Genomic DNA, 24951 nt, shown 5'->3' with positions numbered 1-24951 from the left:
AGATAGAGTGGATAGCCAGTGCCTCTTCCCCAGGGCACCACTGCTCAATACAAGAGGACATGGCTTTAAGGTTAGGGGTGGGAAGTTCAAGGGGGATATTAGAGGAAGGTTTTTTCACTCAGAGAGTGGTTGGTGCGTGGAATGCACTGCCTGGGTCAGTGGTGGAGGCAGATACACTCGTGAAATTTAAGAGACTACTAGACAGGTATATGGAGGGAGGAATTTAAGGTGGGGGCTTATATGGGAGGCAGGGTTTGAGGGTTGGCACAACATTGTGGGCCGAAGGGCCTGTACTGTGCTGTACTATTCTATGTTCTATGTGAACATTGGTTGTCTGTCTTTGTCTGAGGTTTTTCATTGATTCTTTTGTGTTTCTTTATATTTACTGTAAATGTTCACAAGAAAATTAACTTCAGCTTAGTATATGGTGATATGTGTGTGCTTTGCTAATAAATTTACATTGAACCCCTCCCTCCCCCCTTCTGATCTGTGCTGGAGAGTAAGAGAAGTTTGGGTGGGGAGGAATCAGTTGCAAGAAAAGGTTTGTGAACCCTTTGCAGTTACCTATTTTTCTGCTTTAATTACTCATAAAATATAGAACCATAGAAACTACAGCACAGAAACAGGCCCTTTGGCCCTTCTTGGCTGTGCCGAACCATTTTCTGCCTAGTCCCACTGACCTGCACACGGACCATATCCCTCCATACACCTCCCATCCATGTATCTGTCCAATTTATTCTTAAATGTTAAAAAAGAACCCGCATTTACCACCTCGTCTGGCAGCTCATTCCATACTCCCACCACTCTCTGTGTGAAGAAGCCCCCCCCTAATGTTCCCTTTAAACTTTTCCCCCCTCACCCTTAACCCATGTCCTTTGGTTTTTTTCTCCCCTTGCCTCAGTGGAAAAAGCCTGCTTGCATTCACTCTATCTATACCCATCATAATTTTATATACCTCTATCAAATCTCCCCTCATTCTTCTACGCTCCAGGGAATAAAGTCCTAACCTATTCAACCTTTCTCTGTAACTGAGTTTCTCAAGTCCCAGCAACATCCTTGTAAACCTTCTCTGCACTCTTTCAACCTTATTTATATCCTTCCTGTAATCTGGTGACCAAAACTGAACACAATACTCCAGATTCGGTCTCACCAATGCCTTATACAACCTCATCATAACATTCCAGCTCTTATACTCAATACTTTGATTAATAAAGGCCAATGTACCAAAAGCTCTCTTTACGACCCTACCTACCTGTGACGACACTTTTAGGGAAGTTTGTATCTGTATTCCCAGATCCCTCTGTTCCACTGCACTCCTCAGTGCCTTACCATTAACCCTGTATGTTCTACATTGGCTTGTCCTTCCAACGTGCAATACCTCACACTTGTCAGTATTAAACTCCATCTGCCATTTTTCAGCCCATTTTTCCAGCTGGTCCAAGTCCCTCTGCAGGCTCTGAAAACCTTCCTCACTGTCTACTACACCTCCAATCTTTGTATCATCAGCAAACTTGCTGATCCAATTTACCACATTATCATCCAGATCATTGATATAGATGACAAATAACAATGGACCCAGCACTGATCCCTGTGGCACACCACTAGTCACAGGCCTCCACTCAGAGAAGCAATTCTCTACCACCACTCTCTGGCTTCTTCCATCGAGCCAATGTCTAATCCAATTTACCACCTCTCCACGTATACCTAGCGACTGAATTTTCCTAACTAACCTCCCATGCGGGACCTTGTCAAAGGCCTTACTAGAGTCCATGTAGACAATATCCACTGCCTTCCCTTCATCCACTTTCCTGGTAACCTCCTCGAAAAACTCCAACAGATTGGTCAAACATGACCTACCATGCACAAAGCCATGTTGACTCTCCCTAATAAGTCCCTGTCTATCCAAATGCTTGTAGATTCTGTCTCTTAGTACTCCCTCCAATATCTTACCTACCACCGATGTTAAACTCACCGGCCTATAATTTCCCGGATTACCTTTCGATCCTTTTTTACACAACGGAACAACATGAGCCACTCTCCAATCCTCCGGCACTTCACCTGTAGACAGCGACATTTTAACTATTTCTGCCAGGGCCCCCGCAATTTCAACACTAGTCTCCTTCAAGGTCCGAGGGAACACTCTGTCAGGTCCCGGGGATTTATCCACTTTAATTTTTCTCAAGACAGCAAGCACCTCCTCCTTTTCAATCTGTACAGTTTCCATGGTCTCTCTACTTGATTCCCTCAATTCCATAGATTTCATGCCAGCTTCCTTAGTAAATACAGACGCAAAAAACCTATTTAAGATCTCCCCCATTTCCTTTGGTTCCACACAAAGCCGACCACTCTGATCTTCAAGATATCCCTTACAATCCTTTTGCTCTTAATATACCTGTAAAAGCTCTGATATGGTCTGATCTTCATCTAAGTCACGTTAGACAAACACAATCTGCCTAAATTAATAACACACAAACAATTGTACTTCTGCTCGTCATTACTGAGTACACCATTTAAACAATCAGTCAGGGTTCAAAAATGTATGTGAACCTCTGGGGTAATGCCTTCTACAAAAGCTATTTGGAGTCGGGTGTTCTGATCAATGAGATGAGATTGGAGTTGTGGGTTGTAGAGGTGCCCTGCCCTGTAAAAAGACACACAAAGTCAGGTTACTGACAGAGCCTGCTCTTCTCAAGAGAGATCTCTTTATGTGCACCATGCCTCGATCAACTTTCAGATGACCTTAGAAGTATTGCAGAGAAGTATGAAGCTGGAAAAGACTATAATAGCATTTCCAATAGACCTAAGTGTTCATTAGTCCACAGTAAGAGAAATTGTCCACAAATGGAGGTAATTCAGTGCTGTTGTTACTCTCTCTAGGAGAGGGCATCCTGCAAAGGTCATACCAAGTGCACAACCTGCAATGTTGAAGGAGGTGAAAAAGAACCCAAGGGTAACAGCAAAAGACCTGCAGAAATCTCTCTCAGGTTTGCTAAAGTCTCTGTTCATGTGCCCACTATAAGAAAAACACTGAACAAGAATGGTGTTCACGGAAAGACACCATGGAGGAAACCACTGCTCTCCAAAAAAAAAACATTGCTGCTTGTCAAATTTGCAAGAGACTATCTGGATGTTCCACAATGTTTCTGGGACAATATTTTATGGACAGATAAGACATAAGTTGAACTTTCTGGCAGAAATGCGCACCCTGTGCTTGGAGGGGAAAGCGCATTGCCCACCAAAACCAAAATCTCAACCCAATTGTGAAGCATGGTGGAAGGAGCATCATGGTTTGGGGCTGCTTTGCTGCCTCAGGGCCTGGACAGCTTGCGAGCATTGAGGGAACAAAATCATATCAAGACATTCTACAGGAGAATGTCAGAGTACCGGTCTGTCACCTGAAGCTTAATAGAAGTTGGATGATGCAACAAGACAACGATCGAAAACATGAATAAATCAACAACAGAATGGTTTAAAAAGAAGAAAATTTGTGTTTTGGGATGGCCAAGTTTGATTCCAGACTTTAACCTAATTGAGATTCTTTGACATGATCTGAAGAAGGCTGTGCATGCAAGGTATCTCTGAAATATTGATAAACTGAAACAGTTTTGTATAGAGGAATGGTTTAAAGTTCCTCCTCACCATTGTGCAAGTCTGATCAGCAGCTACAGGAAATATTTGGTGGAAGTTATTGTTACTAAAGGAGGTTCTATCAGTTATTAAATACAAGGGTTCATATACTTTTTCCAGATTGGACTGTGAATGATAAAACAATGTGTTTACTAAAGCCATGAAAAGTATGATTGTGTGTGTAGTTTAGGCAGATTGATTGTCCATTATTCTGACTTGGATGACTATCCGAGCACATTTTATGAGTAATTACTGAAAAGGGTGCACAAACTTTTTCCTGCAACTGATGGGATTAGGCAAAATAATAGTTCAGCACAGACTAGTTGGATCGAAGGACCTGTTTCTGTGACTCCAAGTGATCGGGTGAAGATGTGGCCAATCAGTGGCAATGGGAGACTGAAGGAGTCTGGTACCCTGAGCAAGGGCTACAATGCCAACACAAGTTGGGACCCATTTAGCACTCTGGCATTACACACGTTTGGACTCAGTGCGTGTCCGTAAGTGTTTGATATCACTGCAGTGACGAAGTCTCACACGGACATTATCGAGATTATACAAGGGAAACCAATGACAGAGTTCAGAATAAAGTGATTACAATGCAGAGAAAGAGCCATAAGCAGACCATAAGGTGCACAGATCACATAAAGGTAAGTTGAAGCCAAGAGTCCATCTTATCATCCAATAATGTAACAGTGGGATAGAAGCTGCCCTTGAGCCTGGTGGTGTGTGCTTGCAGACTTCTGTATGTATCTTCTGCCTGATGGGAGAAGGGAGAGAAGAGAATGTCCAGCATGGGGGGGGGGGGGGGTTAATAAATAGTGTGAGGAAGTGTGCGGGGTCTTTGACTATGTGTGGTTTACTGAACACCTACCTGTGGTCTGTTGCTCTTGCAAGCGTCATCCAAGTGTTTGTGCCACAGGATTGCATGAAACCGTGAGCTGGTCTGGAACTTGTAAACATTTCCTGTCAATACAAGCAGACGCATGGCGATAGTGACAGCAACTTGCATTTCCGGAATTGCCTTGGTGCTTTAACGTGTGCAGGAAACTTCAGAGCCAATACCAAATGACAGTATTTAAAAACAGTAAACTATATTTAAATTTGTTTAGTGTGTTGATGACAGGAGTTGTGCTGAAAAGTCTTCAACCTGAAATATTTCCTCCTCTCTCTGCAAATGCAGCCTGGGCAGCTATGTACTTCTAATTGTATTTCACCGTTTCAGTGTCCCCAGTATTTTGCCTTCAACGGCATACAGAGTGCATTCCTGCAGTCCACACTGCCAGGTCTACCCCACTGCCCTTTCAACTCCACACGGAGTCTCCGGTGCAAGCCTGAGGACATACTGCACAGTCTGGTGAAACATTAAACAGAGGCCCCCAGTGCTCCCTCAGGTAAAGGGTCTCAGGTACAAGGGGGGATATCAAAGGTAGGTGCGTGGAATGCACTGCTGGGGGTGGTAGTAGAGGCAGATACATTCAGGAGATTGAAGAGAATCTGAGGCACATGGGTGAATAAAAAATGAATTTGGAGGAAGCGTTAGATTGATCTCGGAATAGCTTAAAGGGCCAGCACAACATCACGGGCTGAAGGGCCTGCATTGTGCTGTACTATTCTATTTTCTACAGTCCTGTGCAAAAGTCTTAGGCACATATACAAATAGCTAGGGCACCTAAGACTATTGCACAGGACTGTAGTAATTTTAAATATTGTGTATTTGTGTATTTTATGTACTGCTGCCACACACACAAAAAAAAACAAATTTCATGACATATGAGTGACGATAAACCTGATTCTGATATGGGTCTCCATTGTGGACTGAGAACGGGAACAGGGTAGAGAGAGGGGAATCATGGTTGGCTGAAGGGGAAGGGAGAAGAGGGGAAGGAGCGGGAAGCACCAGAGAGACATTCTGTAATGATCAATAAACTAATTGTTTGGAATCAAATTACCTTGCTTGGAGTCTACACCCATGCCACACTCCCACCCCTGGCACTCCGTCTCTGCTACCTGTCCCAAACCCTTCCCATGGCAATCCATCCTCTCCGTCTCTGCTACCTGTCCCAAACCCCTCCCATGGCACTCCACCCTTGCCATTCCCAACATACTTTGCTCCCGCCAGATTTACAAACTCACTGTCTGCTCCGCGTTGACAAATGCAGTACTATACAGAAGTCTTAGGCACCCTAGCTATATATATGTGCCTAAGACTTTTGCACAGTTACTGTATATCCTTGTATCTTGAGTTCTTCATCCTGGTTTCATCCTTGTCTACACCTTTCTGGCTTCTAATGACACCCTGCCTGTAACTGGATGACCAGAACTGCACGCTGCACTTCGAGAATGGTCTCAGCGGCAGCTTGGTGCCATTGCAACACATGGCTGCAGCAGGTCGTGCAAACTCCACGCAGACTGCACCGGAGCCCAGGATTGAACCTGGGTCACTGGAACTCTAAAGCAGCAGTTCTCCCGCCTGCGCCACCATGCCGCCAGATCCTTGGTACTTAAGGGATTTCTCCTCACCTTTATCCGGGTCACTCAGCTGGAAGATATCCGGGTGCTCTGGGTCGTCGGGCAGAACCACCATCCATCCTGCTACCGACACCTTCTTACTGGGGGCTGACTTGAACTGTTGGGAGAGAAGTGACAAATATGTGAATCATTTTGATGGCAGAAGTTTTAAACTGTTTCATGGATTTGATTTCCCAAAATAACGATATTAGAACATAGAATATAGACAGTGGTAGTAATAGCAACAGTATGATCAATTGAGTCGAGTATGATAGTCTCCCAAAGAATGAGCTGTTGAAAGGTCCTCAAATGGCTGTAGAGGCCAACCTGAGGTCTACCTATTCTGGTGCAGTGTGGGCAAGAGTAAGTGGTGGCTCTTGTTAGTGATCGGGTCTTTTGGTTGCTCAGTCTCTCCTTTCATAAGAGATTGGAGCAGGAGTCGGCCATCTGGCCCATCAAGCCTGCTCCATCATTCAATAAGATCATGGTTGATCTGGCCATGGACTCATTTCCACCTACCTGCCTTTTCCCCATAATCTTTCATTCCCCTACTATGCAAAAATCTATCCAACCTTGACTTAAATATATTTACTGAGGTAGCTTGCAATGCTTCATTGGGCAGAGAATTCCACAGATTCACCACTCCCTGGGAAAAGAAGTTCCTCCTCATCTCTATCCTAAATCTACTGCCCAAATCTTGAGGCTATATCCCCTAGTTCCAGTCTCACCTACCAGTGGAAATAACTTTTCTGCCTCTATCTTATCTATCCCTTTCATAATTTTATATGTTTCTGTAAGATCTCCTCTCATTCTTCTGAATTCTAGCAAGTACAGTCCCAGGCAACTCAATCTCTCACCATTGTATAACCCCCTCATCTCTGGAATCAACCTGGTGAACCTCCTCCGTACCGTCTCCAAAGCCAGTATATCCTTCTTCAAGTAAAGAGACCAGAACTGCACACAGTACTCCAGGTGCAGCCTCACCAGTACCCTGCACAGTTACAGCATAACCTCCCTGCTCTTAAATTCAATCCCTCTAGCAATGAAGGCCAACGTTCCATTTGTCTTTTTGATAGCCTGCTGTACCAGCAAACCAACCATTTGTGATTCATGCACAAGCACTCCCAAGTCCCTCTGCACTGCAGTGTGCTGCAATATTTTACCATTTAAATAATAATCCGCTCTTTTATTTTTCCTTCCAAAGTGGTTGACCTCGCATTTACCAACATTGTGCTCCATCTGCCAGACCCTTGCCCACTCACTTAACCTATCTATATCTCTCTGCAGATTCTCCTTATTTTTTGCACAATTTGCTTTTTCACTCAATTTACTGTCATCAGCAAACTTAGATACACTACACTTGGTCTCCTCTTCCAGAGCGTTAATGTATATCGTGAACAGTTGTGAGCCCAGCACTGACTCCTGCAGCACACCACTCACCACTGATTGCCAACCAGAGTAACACCTATGTATCCCAACTCTCTGCTTTCTATTAGTTAACCAATCCTTTATCCATGCTAATACATCACCCCCAACTCGATGCATCTTTATCTTATAGATAAGTCTTTTACGTGGCATCTTATCAAACGACTTCTGGAAATCAAAGCTAAATAATGTCCACTTCTATCCTCTATCCACTGCGCTCGTTATATCCTCAAAGCTGCTGCTTGCTCTCTGCGGACCATGGAGGTCATTCTCATGTAACAGTGCAGTATAGTACAGGCCCTTCAGCCCCATGATGCTGTACCTTTTAACCTACCTTAAGATCAATTTAACCCTTCCCTCCCATAGTCCTCCATTTTTCTTCATCCATGTGCACATCCAAGAGTTTCTTAAATGTCTCAAATGTATCTGCCTCTACCAACCCCTAACAGTGTATTCCACGTACCCACTAGTCTCTGTTTTTTTTTTTAAAAAGCCTTAACCTCTGACATCCCATCCTATATTTTTCTAAAAGCGCCTTAAAATTCTGACCTCTTGCATTAGTCTTTTCCACCCTGGGAAAAAAGGCGCTGCTGGCTGTTCATTCTGTCTGCATCTCTTACCATCTTTTACACCTCTTTCAAGTCACCTCTTGTCCTCCTTCACTCCAAAGAGAAAAGTCCTACCTCTCTCAAACCTTCCTAATTAAACATGCTTTCTAAACCAGGCAGCACCCTGGTAAACCTCCTCTGCACCTTCTCTAAAGCTTCCATATCCTTCCTATAATGAGTGACCAATATTGAACACAATACTCAAAGTGTTGTCTAACCAGCAGTATTAAAGAGTTGCAACATTACCTCACAGTCCTTGAATTCAATCCCCAGTTAATAGAAATTAACGGAAAAGAAACATGTTAAGCTTCCAATGGAATGACGTCCTGGAATATGACACCTATTTCTCTGCTTTTCATCATATGCTTGATAAAGGTGCCTTTGGAGAGGCTGCTTTTTACTGGCCAGCCCTCTGTACCCTAAAGGAGGCAAAGGTGAGCTGCCTTCTAATAGAACTGCAGTCCAGGTGGGACTCCCACACTGGTATTGGAATTGGAGTTGCAGGTTTTAGACGCGGTGTCGATGGTAATGATTCCGAGACAGGACACTGTGTGACAGGCAGGCAAACTTGCATGTGTTCCTGTCTGGTTATCTGGTAGGTGAAAGAGGTTCTAGTATTAGGAGGTCCTGTTTTATTCCAACCCCTTCCTATTTTATTAATTGTTCAGTCTTAGGTTCTTTTGATGCGATACATTACCACACTGTGGAGACATGGTTACTGTATCAAGTGAGTATTTTTGTGTGTATTTTCTGACTTAATGAACACAATTGACGTAGACATCCATAAAAATGTAAACATTTATTACACATGGAGAACCTGTACTCAGCCCCTGAGCAGATTTGTAACTGCAGTTTTAATTTAGTTACGTGAAGTAATTTTTTAAGGTCCAAGCACTGATACTGTCTGAACAACTCAAGCATTTTCTGTTCTTAGTCGCAATTACGATTGATTAGCTCAATGACCAGACTAGTCTGGACAGACTGCTGACTTCTGCATTGGTTGCTGTGCAATCAAAGACAGATTCTGTTTTGTAATGTTTGAATCTATTTCTTTTAGAGCAATGACTCCCCTTAGCACCAATTTTTGACTGATAATTTACGCCTGCACATTGATTTGTTGCTCTCTCTGCAAGCTGAAGATACACGTTAACTTCTCAGAGTGTGTGCCTTTATTTGATATGTGCTGTACAGACACAACAAATTGGCGATGAGTATGAACCTGAATTCCTGCGAATATCACCAACCGTGTTGGCAGTTACGAGACGCCAGAATTTGGAGGAAGGGAGAGGAACGAGTGAACTGAACCAGTATGGAGAAGGTGGTCCCGGATGCTGGAAAAGGGCAGGTGAGCACTGTGACAGTACACAGTGAGGGATGCACAGCTAGCAAAACTAAAGTAAAAATAATCTGACTGTGGCCTTTGTTTGGGAAAGTTGATGAATTTGACAGTTCTAATGAGGACTGGGAATAGTTTATTGAGGGGGTTGAACTGTATTGTAATGCTAATGATGTGGATGAGGTAAAGAAAGACCTCACACTTCTTAGCTTAATGGGTGTTAGAATGTATAGTCTCATACACAACTTAGTAACTCCTGAAAAGCCAGCAAGCAAGTCATTCGACAAAATTGTCGCAATCTTGCCAAGTCACTTAAGAACGAACATATGAAATAGGAGCAGGAATAGGCCATCTAGCCTGTTGAGCCTGCTCCACCATTCAATAAGATCATGGCTGATCTGACATTGGACTCCTCTCCACCCACCTGCCTTTTCCCCATGACCCTTAATTCCCCTACTATGCAAAAACTTAGCCCAAAACTGCTAGTAATAGCTGAGGTTTTGGATTTCACAAAAGAAACCAGTTAAAGGATGAAAACATGTCTGAATACACTGCAGGACTGCGCAAACCTTCCCAATACTGTGACTTTAGAGATGGACTTTCTTGATGCATTAAGGGACATTGTATGTGGCATGCTTAGCCAAAGCACTCAAATGAGGCTACTGTTAGAAAGAGACCTAACCTTAGAACAGGCATGGATCATTGCAATATCGTTAGAGACTGCTGCAAAGGATGCAGTGGGACAACAGAAAAAGAGATTAATGTGTGAAATGCACAAAATGTCCCTGAATGGTGAAAAAAGCCTAAAATGTTATCGATGTGCAAATCCTCCCATGATGCAAATGACGGCTGGTTCAAAGAAAAAGTGGGCAGACAGTGTCACAAACAAGGCCACTTAGAGTGTGCAAGTCAGATAAAAAAACACAATCAAAAAGAAAAACCGAGTGAAAAGTTTTAAACACAAAACTAAACAAGTGCAAAAAGTGACTGAATGTGAAACTGAATCAGACAACACAGAGTCTGACAAAGGTGAACTGTCATGCCTAGAACTGTATAGCATTACTGAAGTAGATAGCAAAATCATACGGATCACAACAAATGTGCCTGGTGTAAAACTGAAAACGGAGCTGGGTACAGGGTCAGCTTTGTCCATAACTTCAGAGTCTGGCTACCATTAGAAAAGACCTCAGTGATGCTAAAGACTTACATAGGTGAAAAACTGTCTCCCAAAGGCAAACTGAAAGTGAATATAATGTACAGAGGCAAAACACAGCAGTTAGAGCTTTGTGTTGAAAAGTGGAGGGACAACACTTTTTGGATGTGAATGATGGAGAAAAATCCAACTAGACTGGCCCACAATCAAAGCTCTCAATGTGTCATCAACAGGCAATGCAGCCCAAATGGTAGATTAAGAGACCACTTCGCTGAGCACCCATGCTCTGTCCACCAGAAAAACTGGGATCTCCCAGTGGCCACCCATTTTAGTTCCACTTCCCATTCCGACATATCAATCCATGACTGCCTATACTATTGCGATGAGGCCACACTCAGGTTGGAGAAACAACACCTTATGTTCCTTCTGGGTAGCTACCAACCTGATGGCATAAACGTCAATTTCTCGAACTTCCGGTAATGCCCACCCCCACCATTCCTCATCCCCTTTTCCCTTTCTCACCTTATCTCCTTGCCTGCCCATCACCTCCCTCTAGTGCTCCTTCCCCTTTTCTTTCTTCCATGACCTTCTGTCCTGTCCTATTAAATTCCCCCTTCTCCAGCCTGTATCTCTTTCACCAATCAACTTTCCAGCTCTTTCCTTCACCCCTCCCCCTCCCAGTTTCACCTATCACCTTGTGTTTCTCCCTCCCCTCCCCCCACCCTCTAACCCTGACACCTCATCTTTTTCTCTCCGGTCCTGCTGAAGGGTCTCAGCCCAAAACGTTGACGGTACTCTTTTCCATAGATGCTGCCAGCCCTGCTGAGTTCCTCCAGCATTTTGTGTGCGTTACTTGGATTTCCAGTATCTGCAGATTTTCTCTTGTTTTAGATTGTGAAGTAAGTATGTTGTGGGCATGCAAGTTTGGCACCGGAATCATGTCGACACTTGTGGGACTGTCCACAGCACATCCTCGGACCGTGTTGGCCATTGATGCAAAATGACACATTTCATTGCATGTTTCGATGTACATGTTACACATAAAGCCAACCTTACTGAGAGTTCTTCTTTAACACCGAAGAGGTCTATTCAAGAATCTTATGTCCCTGGTGACTAGCTAAATTCATTAAGACAATGCCATGGGACCATTCACAAAGACGTGAATGAGGATACAGAACCTCAGCCTCTAATAAATCATCCCACGGTTTTGCTTTCAAAATCTCTGGTATGGAACTGCAATCCACAATCTTCCAAGAGACTGTCACCTGTTCAAGGTGATACGAGGCATAGATCGAGTCCACAGACAGAGACTTTTTTTCCTGGGCAGAAATGGCTAACACAAGGAGTATAATTTTAAGGTGATTGGAGGGAAGTGTAAGGGGGGTGTCAGAGTTAATTTTTTTTTGAAAGTGGTGGGTGCATGGAATGGAATGTTCTGCCGGGGTAGTGTTAGAGTCAGATACATTAGGGGAATTTAAGAAACCGCAATTAACTGAGAATTTAAGATAGGCAAACTTAATTTTAATTTCTTAAAATCGTGCTTGAAAAGTTAGCACGATCTCATCAGCCTCTACTGTGTGGTTGTGTTCCAATATAATTTTCTCGTCTCTGGCGTCACATCAGCTCTAGCAATTTGGCAAAGAGTAATGGACCAAATGCTCCAAGATTTCCCAGGAACACAATGTTACCTTGATGACATCATTGTGACTGGCAAAAATGATGAAGAGCACCTCCAGAACCTTGGTAAAGTGCTTACCAGGCTGAGTGAGTACGGTCTGCGCGCAGAGATAGAGAAATGTGAGTTTTTCAAGAATGAAATCTCATATTGCGGACATGTCACTGAGAAGCATAAGTCACGAGGGAAGATGTAAGCAGTGGTATAGGCACCCAAACCAGAAAATATGTCACAACTCAGTTCATACTTGGATATTGTAAACTACTACCGCAAGTTTCTCCCAAATCTTGCTGCAGTGCCGGTACTGCACCCATTGAATGCACTGATACAGACAGCAGCAAAGTGGCAATGGTCAGAAAGATGTGAAAAAGCATTCAAGGAAACAGAGATCAATAACATCAGATGAACTGCTCACCCATTATGACCCATCCCTGCCCATCAGACTGGCGTGCGATGCATCCCCTTATGGAAATGGTGCTGTTTTGTCACACACTAGATCACTGATGAGGGCAGATCTCAATTATGCTCAGATTGACCAAGAGGCCCTAAGGGGAGTAAAGAAGTTCCACCACTACCTCTATGGACAGATCACCAGCCCTTTGTGTCCATTTTCATCCCAGTGAGGTCTGCTACCCGGTAGCAACGTTGGGCACTTTTCCTAGGAGCCCACTCTTATGACTTAGAGTTCAAGGGTACCAAACAACACAGCAATGCTGATGGCTTGTCACGCCTTCCACGGTTGACAACTGAAGAAGAAAAGGCTTCATACTGTGACCCAGCATTGGTCACACTCCGTGTTGGTGCACCAGCTGCCAGTAACAAATTCCGAAACTCAAAGGGAAACAAGGAATGATGCAACATTGTCAAATGTCTATGACATCACCGTGCGAGGGTGGCCAGCTCATGGTAACCCTATGTTTCCAGAGTTCTCAGTGAGACGAGACCAACTGTCGATATGTCAAAGAGTACTGATGTGTGGATCTCATGTTGTGGTTCCCTCTAATCTGCATACCAGAGTGTTAGAGAATCTGCATAAAGGACACCTGGGTACAGTCAAGATGAAGAGTCTTGTCCAGAGTGACGTGTGGTGGCTGGGAAAAGATAGACAGATTGGTGACTTGACCAAGAGCTGTTCGGGATGCCACAAAGTTCTAAATGCACCCCCACAGGCAGCATTACACCTGTGGCAGTGGCTATCTTCATGATGGCAAAGAGTGCATATTGACTTTGCTGGGCCATTCATGAGCTCCACATTGCTGATTGCTGTGGATGCTCATTTGGAGTGGCCAGAGATCATACCAATGAAGTCAACCACCTCAGAAAAGACTGTTTCCACTCTGAGGACTATCTTCACCAGAAATAGCTTAACAGAACAAATTGTGAGTGACAATGAACCACAATGCACATCAGAAGTATTCACACAGTTCATGAAGAAAAATGTCAGAGATTTCAAGTCAGCTCCACACTACCCAGCAACAAATGGGTTAGCTGAAAGGTTTATCTAAACCTTCAAGAAGTCCATTAAAGCTATGGACAAGGACATTTCTCTACAGCACAAGGTAGACAACTTCCGTTTTGTGCATCTGACCTCTGTTTGTGAGATGACAAATCGAAACCCTGCAATGCTGTTTATGAGCAGGAATCTGAGATCTCGCATGGACATCCTGAAACCAGATCCACAGAGGGAAGTGTAGAATAAACAGTTCAGCCAGTTGCCAAGTATACCAGCAAGGAGCTTCTAGGTTGTACAGAAGTCCTAGAAGATTACCAGGAAGACAAGAGGACACCGGACAGGATTGTTACAAGAACCGGACCACTAATGTACTCAGCGGATGTTGGAGATCATCCATGGAGACATCACGTGGACCAGATACTGGATGCTCAGATGAAGAACACACCTGAGTGACTGCATCTAATAAGACAAACGCGCTGCATCCGCAGACTTGCTTCTCACTGATGGTCATGTCATCAATAGCAACGTGACACCTCCAACAGAGAAAGTTGTCTTTGATAAGCTGTCGCCTGATGCCACTCTTCAGGTCCAAAGTGCTATCCTGAAAGAAAGTGTCCACCGAAAAGACTGGATCTTTAGTATAGTGAAATTAGTTATGGATAGTTATCTAAAAAGAGAAAAATTAAGAAAACACTGCTAAGGGAAATTGAATGTTTTGTTACAGATATAGTTTTATGTTACATTCTACTTCCTTCCCATTTAGATTAATGCATGAATCTATTTCTTTTAGCACAATGACTCCCCTTAGCACTAATTATTGACTAATTATTGCGCATTGTTCCTCTCGCTGCAAAGTGAATATACATGTTAACTCCTCTGAGTGCATGCCTATATTTATTTGATATTCAGTTGTACGGACGCACCAAGTTTCCCTCAGCACAAGAGATTCTGCAGATGCTGCAAATCCTGAGCAACACACACAAAAAATGCTGGAGGAACTCAGCAGTTCAGGCAACACCTACGGAAAGGAACAAAAGTCACCGTTTTGGGCCGAGACCCTTCATCATTTTCCTGACCTGTTTGAGAATTTTTTTTTTATACTTAAGTTTTAAGTAGCAGTTTAGCATAACTGCAAGGTAAAGGAATGCAAGTTTTAAACAGAAAGTTCATGGGTGAATGAACTTCAGACCTGAGCAGCCCAGCACATTGATTGTTCAAAAGCGGCTTAAGATGCCACAAAATAAGTGAGAGTTGTTAATTCTTTCTGTGGCCAAGCAAAATATACAAAAGTATTTTGTTTTAATTTCTCTAATACATAAGGTTGCTCAAGTTATAGCTTAATTATGATCTTACTGTTGCTCGTAGTCCTTCTCAAATTGCTGTCCAGTTACTCAATAGCCATTGAATTTTCAAGTGAAGTGAGGCTTCAGGACATGTGCAATGCTATTAGTATTGCTTATATAATAAGTACTTTTTTATATAATTCGAAGATGCAGCACAGTAAGAAGCCCTTCTGGCCCAACAAGTCCACGCTGCCCAATTACACCCTTGTGACCAACTAACCTATTAACCTGTATGTTTTTGGAACACAGAAGGTAACCAGAGCACCTGCAGTATTACCTGGGCTCGGGGAGAACGTACAACCAGCAGTGGTATTGAATCTGGGTTGCTGATATTTACAGCGCAATGCAACTGTACCGGTCATATATCGGAAACGTGCACTCCTAATTTAGTAGCATCAGCTGTTCTGATGTTGCTGTTACATTATCACCAATGTAGATGTTGCCACAAAATTGTGTTGTGTATGGGTGTCCAATTTCAAAATTTTCATTGACTTTTTGTATTTTTCCACCCTCTACCCAGGTAGTGAATGGAACAGAACTTTCTGAACAGCTGCTGAGGAACATGTGGAATTATGCAGTCATTCCACTGGGAAATGGTCTTTGGTCCGACTGGTCCATGCTAACCAAAATTCTCATCTAAGATGATCCCACTTGCCTGGACTTGGCCTATGTCTTTCTAAACATTTCCAATCCATGCAAAACATTTCAATCTTGTCCATAATTGAGTATTGGAACATAATACTACTACTTCACTTCCAGGGATCAAACCTAATGTAGGAGGTGGCCTACACTAAAGAGTTCATAAGTCACCACCTTCTTCTAGAGGGCAATAAGTGGTGGCGTGACTAGGTTAAAGAAAGTCTCCACCTCATTCGCACCCAGTTCACAATATCATTTACCACACCACCACAAGCAAGAAGGTGCTAGAAGGGGAAAACCTGCAGCTGGAGGAACCTGGTGGGTCTGGCAATGTCTACGAAGGGAAAGGGATGGTCCATTTGGGTTGGGATCTCGCATCAAGGGGAAGATGGGCAGTGGAAGGAGGTGAGAGGGAGGGAAGATGGAACCAGTGAAGTTAGGGGATGGAGACAGGACAGTGGTAGGTGAAACCAGATAAAGGAGGGATGGTGGGCAGATGAAGACAGGTGTGGGGTGGGGGGTTGTAGAGGAAGGTGGTGAACATAGGTGAAACCAGTCAGAATCAGAGAAGATAAAGATATTCTCTGATGTTGTGAGATTTATTGGTATCTGGCAGCAGTAATTTTTAAGTTTTATTTAGAGATACCACACAGAATAGGCCCTTCCAGCCCAATGAGCCACACCACCTAGCATCCCACCTGTTTAAACCTCACCAAATCACAGAACAACTTACCATGACTAATTAACCTACTAACTGGTACGTCTTTGGAATGTGGGAGGACCCCAATGTGTTCACGGAGAGGACACAGAAACTCCTAATAGATGGCATTGGAATTAAACTCCAAACTCTGATGTCCCGAGCTGTAATAGCATAGCACTAACCCAATGAAATTTTATAAATTACAAGATAAATAGTGCAAAAGGAAAGAGAAAGAAGGAATAATGAGGTAAAAGCGCAAGAACAGTATAATGAGGCAGAAGGGTTGTGCCGGGCTTATCGGCGGTCAGAGGCAGTGATTTAAAACGAGAGCTTCGCGGGCGTTAGTCCATTGTGCGGGCCTTTCAACGGCGGCAACTAAGCACAGTTAAGGAGTGCTTCTTGCAGGTCAGAGGCGGTGATTTAAAACGAGAGCTTCACGGGCGTTAGTCCATTGTGCGGGCCTATCAGTGGCGGCAACTAAGCTCGACAAACTAAATAAAGTACAGAAGGGATAAGCGGAGTGTCCATTGTTGGGAGTAGGCCAGTGGCGAGAGTAGAAGTGACAGGCTTTTGCTCATTCAGGCTTTGGTGAAAGTGAGCTTTGGCAAGGTTAAGTGGGTAAGTGGACTTAGTTTTTAGCTTTTCTTTGCATTTCTTTTTTGAGGAATACAGAGTACGTCAGTAGGGTTAGTACTTTGCTCTGGTTGTCGGATGTGGGAGTCTTGGGAATCTGCCAGTCCCCCGGGTAGCCACACCTGCTCCAGATGCACCGAGATGCAGCTCCTGAGGGACTGCGTTAGGGATCTGGAGCTGCGGCTCGATGACCTACAACGCAGAGTGAACAGGAGATAGAGGGGAGCTACAGGGAATTAGTCACCCCAAGACTGCAGGAGTTAGATAAGTGGGTGACAGTCAGGGAAGCGAGGGAAAGAGCACAGATAGTACAGAACACCCCTGTGGCCAACCCCCTCAGTAATCATTAACTCATTTTGGATGCGGTTGAGGGAGATGACCTGACAGAGGACGACCACAGCGATTGGATCTCTGGCACTGAGCCTGGTTCCGTGGTGCAGAAGAGAAAGAGGAAGATGAGGAATGTGGTTGTCATAGGGGATTCCATAGTGAGGGGAGCAGACAGGAGGTTCTGTCAGCCTGATAGAGATACCCTCACGGTGTGTTGCCTCCCGGGTGCCAGGGTACAGGATGTCTCAGATCAGGTGTAGAGTATTCTGAAGGGAGAGGGTGAACAGCCAGAAGTCTTGGTACATGTTGGTACCAATGACATAGGTAGGGAAAAGGGAGGAGGTCCTGAAGAGAGAATTCAGGGAGTTAGGTAGGAAGCTGAAAGGCAGGATCTCTAAGGTAGTAATCTCAGGATTGCTGCCTGTGCCATGAGCTAGCAAGTGCAAGAACAGCATGATCAGGCCTAAGTCCTTAAACTGCTGGAGAACAGTGCGGAATGAACAGGTGCTGTTTTCTCCCAGTAGGGATTAGTTTTTAGTTCCAAGTTTTCCTGCCATGTTTTGTCACCCTGCAACCTTATCCTTCAATCTCTTTGAACTATGGAGGACAGTGTGTGTATAAATGTCTCTCTCCAGCAGACTTCATCATGATCATCATGACTCCAGTATTTCTACTATTTTTTAATGTTTCTTAATTGTACATATGATTTTTTTGTGTTCTATTGCTGAGCAGCAGTGAACCATCTAATTGGCCTATCGGAGTTCTCTTTGGGAACTAGTTGACTTGATCAGCATTTCTGATCTGGCTATTGTTCACGATTGCACTTAATAAAAAAAAAAGGCGTATTAATGTGTGGCTGAGAGACTGGTGTAGGGGGCAGGGCTTCAGATTCCTGGATCATTGAGGCCTCTTCTGGGGGAGGTACAACCTGTACAAAAAGGACGGATTACACCTGAACCCAAAAGGGTCCAATATCCTAGCGAGCACATTTAATAGAGCTGTTAGGGAAGGTTTAAACTAATTTGGCAGGGGGGATGGGAACCAGAGTGATAGGGCTGAGGAAGGGGAAAACAGAAATAAATCAAAGACAGCATGCAACAGAGATTATCAAAAGAACAGGCAGGAGATGAGGCTTAATCAAAGTCAATGGCATGTGTTACATGGTAATAAAGGTGTGGTGCAGTTAAAACAGATAGCAACAAATACTGGACTGGGAGTGTTGTATTTGAATGCACGCAGAATAAGGAATAAAATGGACGATCTTGAAATTCAGCTACAGATTGGCAAATACGATGTTGTGGCCATCTCTGAAACTTGGCTAAAGGATGGCTGCCATTGGGAGCTGAACGTCCAACGATATATGGTGTATCGGAAAGATAAGGGGGTGGTGTGACTCTGTGTATAAGAAATAATATTAAATCACTGGAAAGAGATGACAGAGGATTGGAAGGTGTAGAGTCTCTATGGGTTGAGTTAAGAAATGGCAAGGGTAAAAGGACCCTAATGGCAGTTGTATTCAGGCCTCCAAACAGCGGCCGGTATGTGGATTACAAATTACAGCAGGAGATAGAAAAGGTGTGTCAGAAAGGCAATGTCATGATAATCATTGGGATTTTAACATGAAAGTGGATTGGGAAAACCAGATCAGTACTGGACCTCAAGCGAGAGAATTTGTAGAATGTCTAAGGGATGGCTTTTTAGAACAGCTTGTTGCTGAGCCCACTAGGGGATCGGCTGTGCTGGATTGGGTGTTGTGCAATGATCCGAAGGTGATAAGAGAGCTTAAGGTTAAGGAACCCTTAGGGAACAGTGATCACAATATGATTGAGTTCACATTGAAATTTGAGAGGGAAAAAATAAAATCCAATGTGTCAGTATTTCAGTGGAATAAAGGAAATTACAATGGCATGAGAGGGGAACTGGCCAAAGTGACTGGAAAGGGACATTTGCAGGAAGGACAGCAGAGCAGCAATGGCTGAAGTTTCTGCAAAAAATGAGGAAAGTGCAAGACAGATAAATTCTAAATAAGAAGAAATTTTCAAAAGGAAGAAGGACATTACCATGGCTGAAAATTGAAGTCAGAGCCAAAGTAAAAGTAAAAGAGAGGGCATACAAGGAAGTCAGAGCTAGTGGGAAGAAAGAGGATTAGGGAGCTTTAAAAAACTTGCAGAAGGAAACTAAGAAGGTCATTCAGAAGGAAAAGATGAATTATGAGAGGAAGCTGGCGACTAATATCAAAGAAGATACTAAAAGCTTTTTAAGTATATAAAGGGTAAAAGAGTCGAGGATAGATATAGGACCAATACAAAATGATGCTGGAGATATTGTAATGAGAGACGCAGAGATGGCAGAGGAACTGAATGTAAATTTTGCATCAGTCTTCAAAGTGTACCGGATATTCAAGAGTGTCAGGGAAGTGAAGTTTGCACGGTGGAAAATTACGACTCAGAAGGTGCTCAGGAAGCTTAATGGTCTGAGGGTGGATAAGTCTCCTGGACCTGATGGAATACACCCTTGGGTTCTGAAGGAAGTAGCTGGAGAGATTGTGGAGGCAATAACGATGATCTTTCAAGGATTGATAGATTCCGGCATTGTACTGGATGACTGGAAAATTGCAAAAGTTATTCCACTATTTAAGAAGGGTGGGATGCAGCAGAAAGGAAACTATAGATCTGTTAGCCTGGCATCAGTGGTTGGGAAGTTGTTGGAATCGATTGTTAGGGATGAGATTACAAAGTACCTGGAGGCACATGACAAGATAAACCAAAGCCAGCATGGTTTCCTGTAAGGAAAATCCTGCCTGACAAACCTACTGCAATTCTTTGAGGAAATTACAAGCAGGATAGACAAAGGAGATGCAGTAGACATGGTGTACTTGGATTTTCAGAAGGCTTTGACAAGGTGCTGTACATGAAGCTGCTTAACAAGATAAGAGCCCATGGAATTACAGGGAAGTAACTAGAGTGGGTGGAGTATTGGCTGGTCGGCAGAAAACAGAGAGTGGAAATAAAGGGATCCTATTCTGGCTGGCTGGAGTTCCATAGGGGTCGGTGTTGGGACCACTGCTTCTTACGATGTATGTCAATGATTTGGACTTCAGTATTAATGGATTTGCAGCTATATTTGCCGATGATACAAAGGTAGGTGGAGGACCGGGTAGTGTTGAGGAAACAGACAGCCTGCAGAGAGACTTAGATAGTTTGGGGGATTGGGCAAAGAAGTGGCAAATGCAATACAATGTTGGAAAGTGTATGGTCATACACTTTGGTGGAAGAAATAAATGGGCAGACTATTATTTAGATGGGGAGAGAATTTAAAATGCAGAGATGCAAAAGGATTTGGGAGCCCTTGTGCAAGACACACTAAAAGTTAACCTCCAGGTTGGGTCGGTGGTGAAGAAGGCGAATGCAATGTTGTCATTCATCTCTAGAGGTATAGAATATAAGACCAGGGATGGGATGTGATGTTGAGGCTCTATAAGACACTCATGAGACCACACTTGGAGTATTGTGTGCAGTTTTGGGCTCCTTATTTTAGAAAGGATATACTGACGCTAGAGAGGGTTCAGAGAAGATTCACGAGAATGATTCCAGGAATGCAAGTGTTATCATATGAGGAACGTCTGGCAGCTCTTGGGTTGTATTCCCTGGAGTTCAGGAGAATGAAGGGGGATCTTATAGAAACATTCTGAATGTTAAAAGGCCTGAACAGATTACATATGGTAAAGTTATTTCCCATGGTAGGGGATTCTAGGACAGGAGTTCAGGATTGAAGGACATCCGTTTAGAAGTGAGATGCGGAGAAATTACTCTAAAATTAAATCTGTGGAACTTATTGCCATGAGCGGGCTGTGGAGGCCAAGTCATTGGATGTATTTAAGGCAGAGATAGATAGGTTCTTGATTAGCCAGGGCATCAAAGGGTATGGGGTGAAAGCAGGGGAGTGGGGATGACTGGAAGAATTGGATCAGCCCATGATTGAATGACGCAGCAGACTCGATGGGTCGAATGACCCATTTCTGCTCCTACATCTTAACAGTCTTATGGAATAATGAGGTAAGAACGAGGCCAGATTGGGAAAGGTAACCAAGCGGGTGGAGTCGGAGGGAAGTATCACCAAGGTGAGAGAAAAGCTTGTCAAATGCCACCACCCTCCAATCACCTTGTGCAGAGAGCTGCTGGGAAACCGTGAAAGGTCGGAGTTTGTTCAGTTTTTTCATTAGGGAAATTCCTCCCCAGTACATTTAAGGAAGCATGCTATAGAAACATAGAAAATAGGTGCAGAAGTAGGCCATTCGGCCCTTCGAGCCTGCACCACCATTTATTATGATCATGGCTGATCATCCAACTCAGAACCCCGCCCCAGCCTTCCCTCCATACCCCCTTATCCCCATAGCCACAAGGGCCATATCTAACTCCCTCTTAAATATAGCCAATGAACTGGCCTCAACTGTTTCCTGTGGCAGAGAATTCCACAGATTCACCACTCTCTGTGTGAAGAAGTTTTTCCTAATCTCGGTCCTAAAAGGCTTCCCCTCTATCCTTAAACTGTGGCCCCTCGTTCTGGACTTCCCCAACATCGGGAACAATCTTCCTGCATCTAGCCTGTCCAATCCCTTTAGAATTTTATACGTTTCAATCAGATCCCCCCTCAATCTTCTAAATTCCAACGAGTACAAGCCCAGTTCATCCAGTCTTTCTTCATATGAAAGTCCTGCCATCCCAGGAATCAATCTGGTGAACCTTCTTTGTACTCCCTCTATGGCAAGGATGTCTTTCCTCAGATTAGGGGACCAAAACTGCACACAATACTCCAGGTGTGGTCTCACCAAGGTCTTGTACAACTGCAGTAGTACCTCCCTGCTCCTGTACTCGAATCGTCTCGCTATAAATGCCAGCATACCATTCACCTTTTTCACCGCCTGCTGTACCTGCATGCCCACTTTCAATGACTGGTGTACAATGACACCCAGGTCTCGTTGCACCTCCCCTTTTCCTAATCGGCCACCATTCAGATAATAATCTGTTTTCCTATTTTTGCCACCAAAGTGGATAACTTCACATTTATCCACATTAAATTGCATCTGCCATGAATTTGCCCACTCACCCAACCTATCCTAGTCACCCTGCATCCTCTTAGCATCCTCCTCACAGCTAACACTGCCACCCAGCTTCGTGTCATCCGCAAACTTGGAGATGCTGCATTTAATTCCCTCATCCAAGTTATTAATATATATTGTAAACAACTGGGGTCCCAGCACTGAGCCTTGCGGTACCCCACTAGTCACCGCCTGCCATTCTGAAAAGGTCCCGTTTATTCCCACTCTTTGCTTCCTGTCTGCTAACCAATTCTCCACCCACACCAATACCTTACCCCCACCAATACTGTGTGCTTTAAGTTTGCGCACTAATCTCCTGTGTGGGACCTTGTCAAAAGCCTTTTGAAAATCCAAATATACCACATCCACTGGCTCTCCCCTATCCACTCTACTAGTTACATCCTCAAAAAATTCTATGAGATTCATCAGACATGATTTTCCTTTCACAAATCCATGCTGACTTTGTCCGATCATTTCACCGCTTTCCAAATGTGCTGTTATCACATCCTTGATAACTGACTCCAGCAGTTTCCCCACCACCGACGTTAGGCTAACCGGTCTATAATTCCCCGGTTTCTTTCTCCCTCCTTTTTTAAAAAATGGAGTTACATTAGCCACCCTCCAATCCTCAGGAACTTGTCCAGAATCTAACAAGTTTTGAAAAATTATCACTAATGCATCCACTATTTCTTGGGCTACTTCCTTAAGCACTCTAGGATGCAGACCATCTGGCCCTGGGGATTTATCTGCCTTCAATCCCTTCAATTTACCTAACACCACTTCCCTACTAACATGTATTTCGCTCAGTTCCTCCATCTCACTGGACCCTCTGTCCCCTACTATTTCTGGAAGATTATTTATGTCCTCCTTAGTGAAGACAGAACCAAAATAATTATTCAATTGGTCTGCCATGTCCTTGCTCCCCATAATTAATTCACCTGTTTCTGTCTGCAGGGGACCTACATTTGTCTTTACCGGTCTTTTCCTTTTTACATATCTATAAAAGCTTTTACAGTCCGTTTTTATGTTCCCTGCCAGTTTTCTCTCATAATCTTTTTCCCCTTCCTAATTAAGCCCTTTGTCCTCCTCTGCTGAACTCTGAATTTCTCCCAGTCCTCAGGTGAGCCACTTTCTCTGGCTAATTTGTATGCTTCTTCTTTGGAATTGATACTATCCCTAATTTCTCTTGTCAGCCATGGGTGCACTACCTTCCTTGACTTATTCTTTTGCCAAACTGGGATGAACAATTGTTGAAGTTCATCCATGCAACCTTTAAATGCTTGCCATTGCATATCCACCATCAATCCTTTAAGTGTCATTTGCCAGTCTATCTTAGCTAATTCACATCTCATACCTTCAAAGTTACCCCTCTTTAAGTTCAGAACCTTTGTTTCTGAATTAACTATGTCACTCTCCATCTTAATGAAGAATTCCACCATATTATGGTCACTCTTACCCAAGGGGCCTCTCACGACAAGATTGCTAATTAACCCTTCCTCATTGCTCAAAACCCAGTCCAGAATAGCCTGCTCTCTAGTTGGTTCCTCGACATGTTGGTTCAAAAAACCATCCCGCATACATTCCAAGAAATCCTCTTCCTCAGCACCTTTACCAATTTGGTTCACCCAATCTACATGTAGATTGAAGTCACCCATTATAACTGCTGTTCCTTTATTGCACACATTTCTAATTTCCTGTTTAATACCATCTCCAACCTCACTACTACTGTTAGGTGGCCTGTACACAACACCCACCAGCGTCTTCTGTCCCTTAGTGTTACGCAGCTCTACCCATATCGATGTTGTGCTTCATGGCCAGCAAGATGGGGCTTCTACTCCACATGCAGAGGGTGGTGCTAAAATACTGTACAAAGGAAATGCTGGGCAATCGGGAGCCCATCCTTCAGACAAAACGTCAACTTCAAGCCTTGACCACTCCTTCAGGTAGATCCTGTAGTGCTCTTTCAAAGATGACTAGGGGAGCCATCAAGCACTCCTCATCTGTTGACCCTTTTATTCTGGAGATCATTCTAGTAAACCTCCTCTGGACCCTCTCTAGTGCCAGCAAGTCTTTTCTTAGATATGGGGCTCAGTACTTCCCATAATGCTCCCTTCCTCCTTTTGTCTCTACTCGATACCATCTGCCACTTCTTTGTCTATACTCCCAGTCTGTTCAAACTCCTTGCTTCCTCAACACTACCTACCCCTCCACCTATCTTTGTATCATCCACAAGCCAGATTCTGACAAGGCTTTTGTGTGTTCCCAATGGTCTCAATAACATCTCGAAAGTGCCAGGGTGCTGGTGCTGGAGCAGGGATCCAATCGCTGACCCAGTACTGTGCACACAGTGATATTAATTGAGTAACAAATCCCAAGGTGCAAATAAAGTCAGCATCAAAGTTCAGGCAGAGATCAAAACATCC

General features: G+C 43.8%; 1 protein-coding gene across 6 annotated transcripts in view; it reads right to left on the bottom strand.

Annotated features, from left to right (window-relative positions):
• ralgps1 (Ral GEF with PH domain and SH3 binding motif 1) overlaps window positions 1–24951 on the bottom strand; it is a 761372-nt gene that overhangs the window by 3537 nt on the left and 732884 nt on the right. For all 6 annotated transcript variants that reach the window (XM_072240007.1, XM_072240011.1, XM_072240013.1 and 3 more), the window contains 2 exons: window positions 6148–6253; window positions 4499–4590 (listed from right to left, as the gene is read on the bottom strand). In XM_072240007.1, coding sequence (XP_072096108.1) covers window positions 4499–4590; window positions 6148–6253 — 198 coding nt within the window. The remainder of the gene's footprint in view (window positions 1–4498; window positions 4591–6147; window positions 6254–24951) is intronic.

This window comes from Mobula birostris, chromosome 22 (assembly GCF_030028105.1).
Source record: "Mobula birostris isolate sMobBir1 chromosome 22, sMobBir1.hap1, whole genome shotgun sequence".
Taxonomy (NCBI): domain Eukaryota; kingdom Metazoa; phylum Chordata; class Chondrichthyes; order Myliobatiformes; family Myliobatidae; genus Mobula; species Mobula birostris.
Note: the sequence above shows the minus strand (reverse complement) of the source record. Positions and strands in the feature narration are given on the sequence as shown.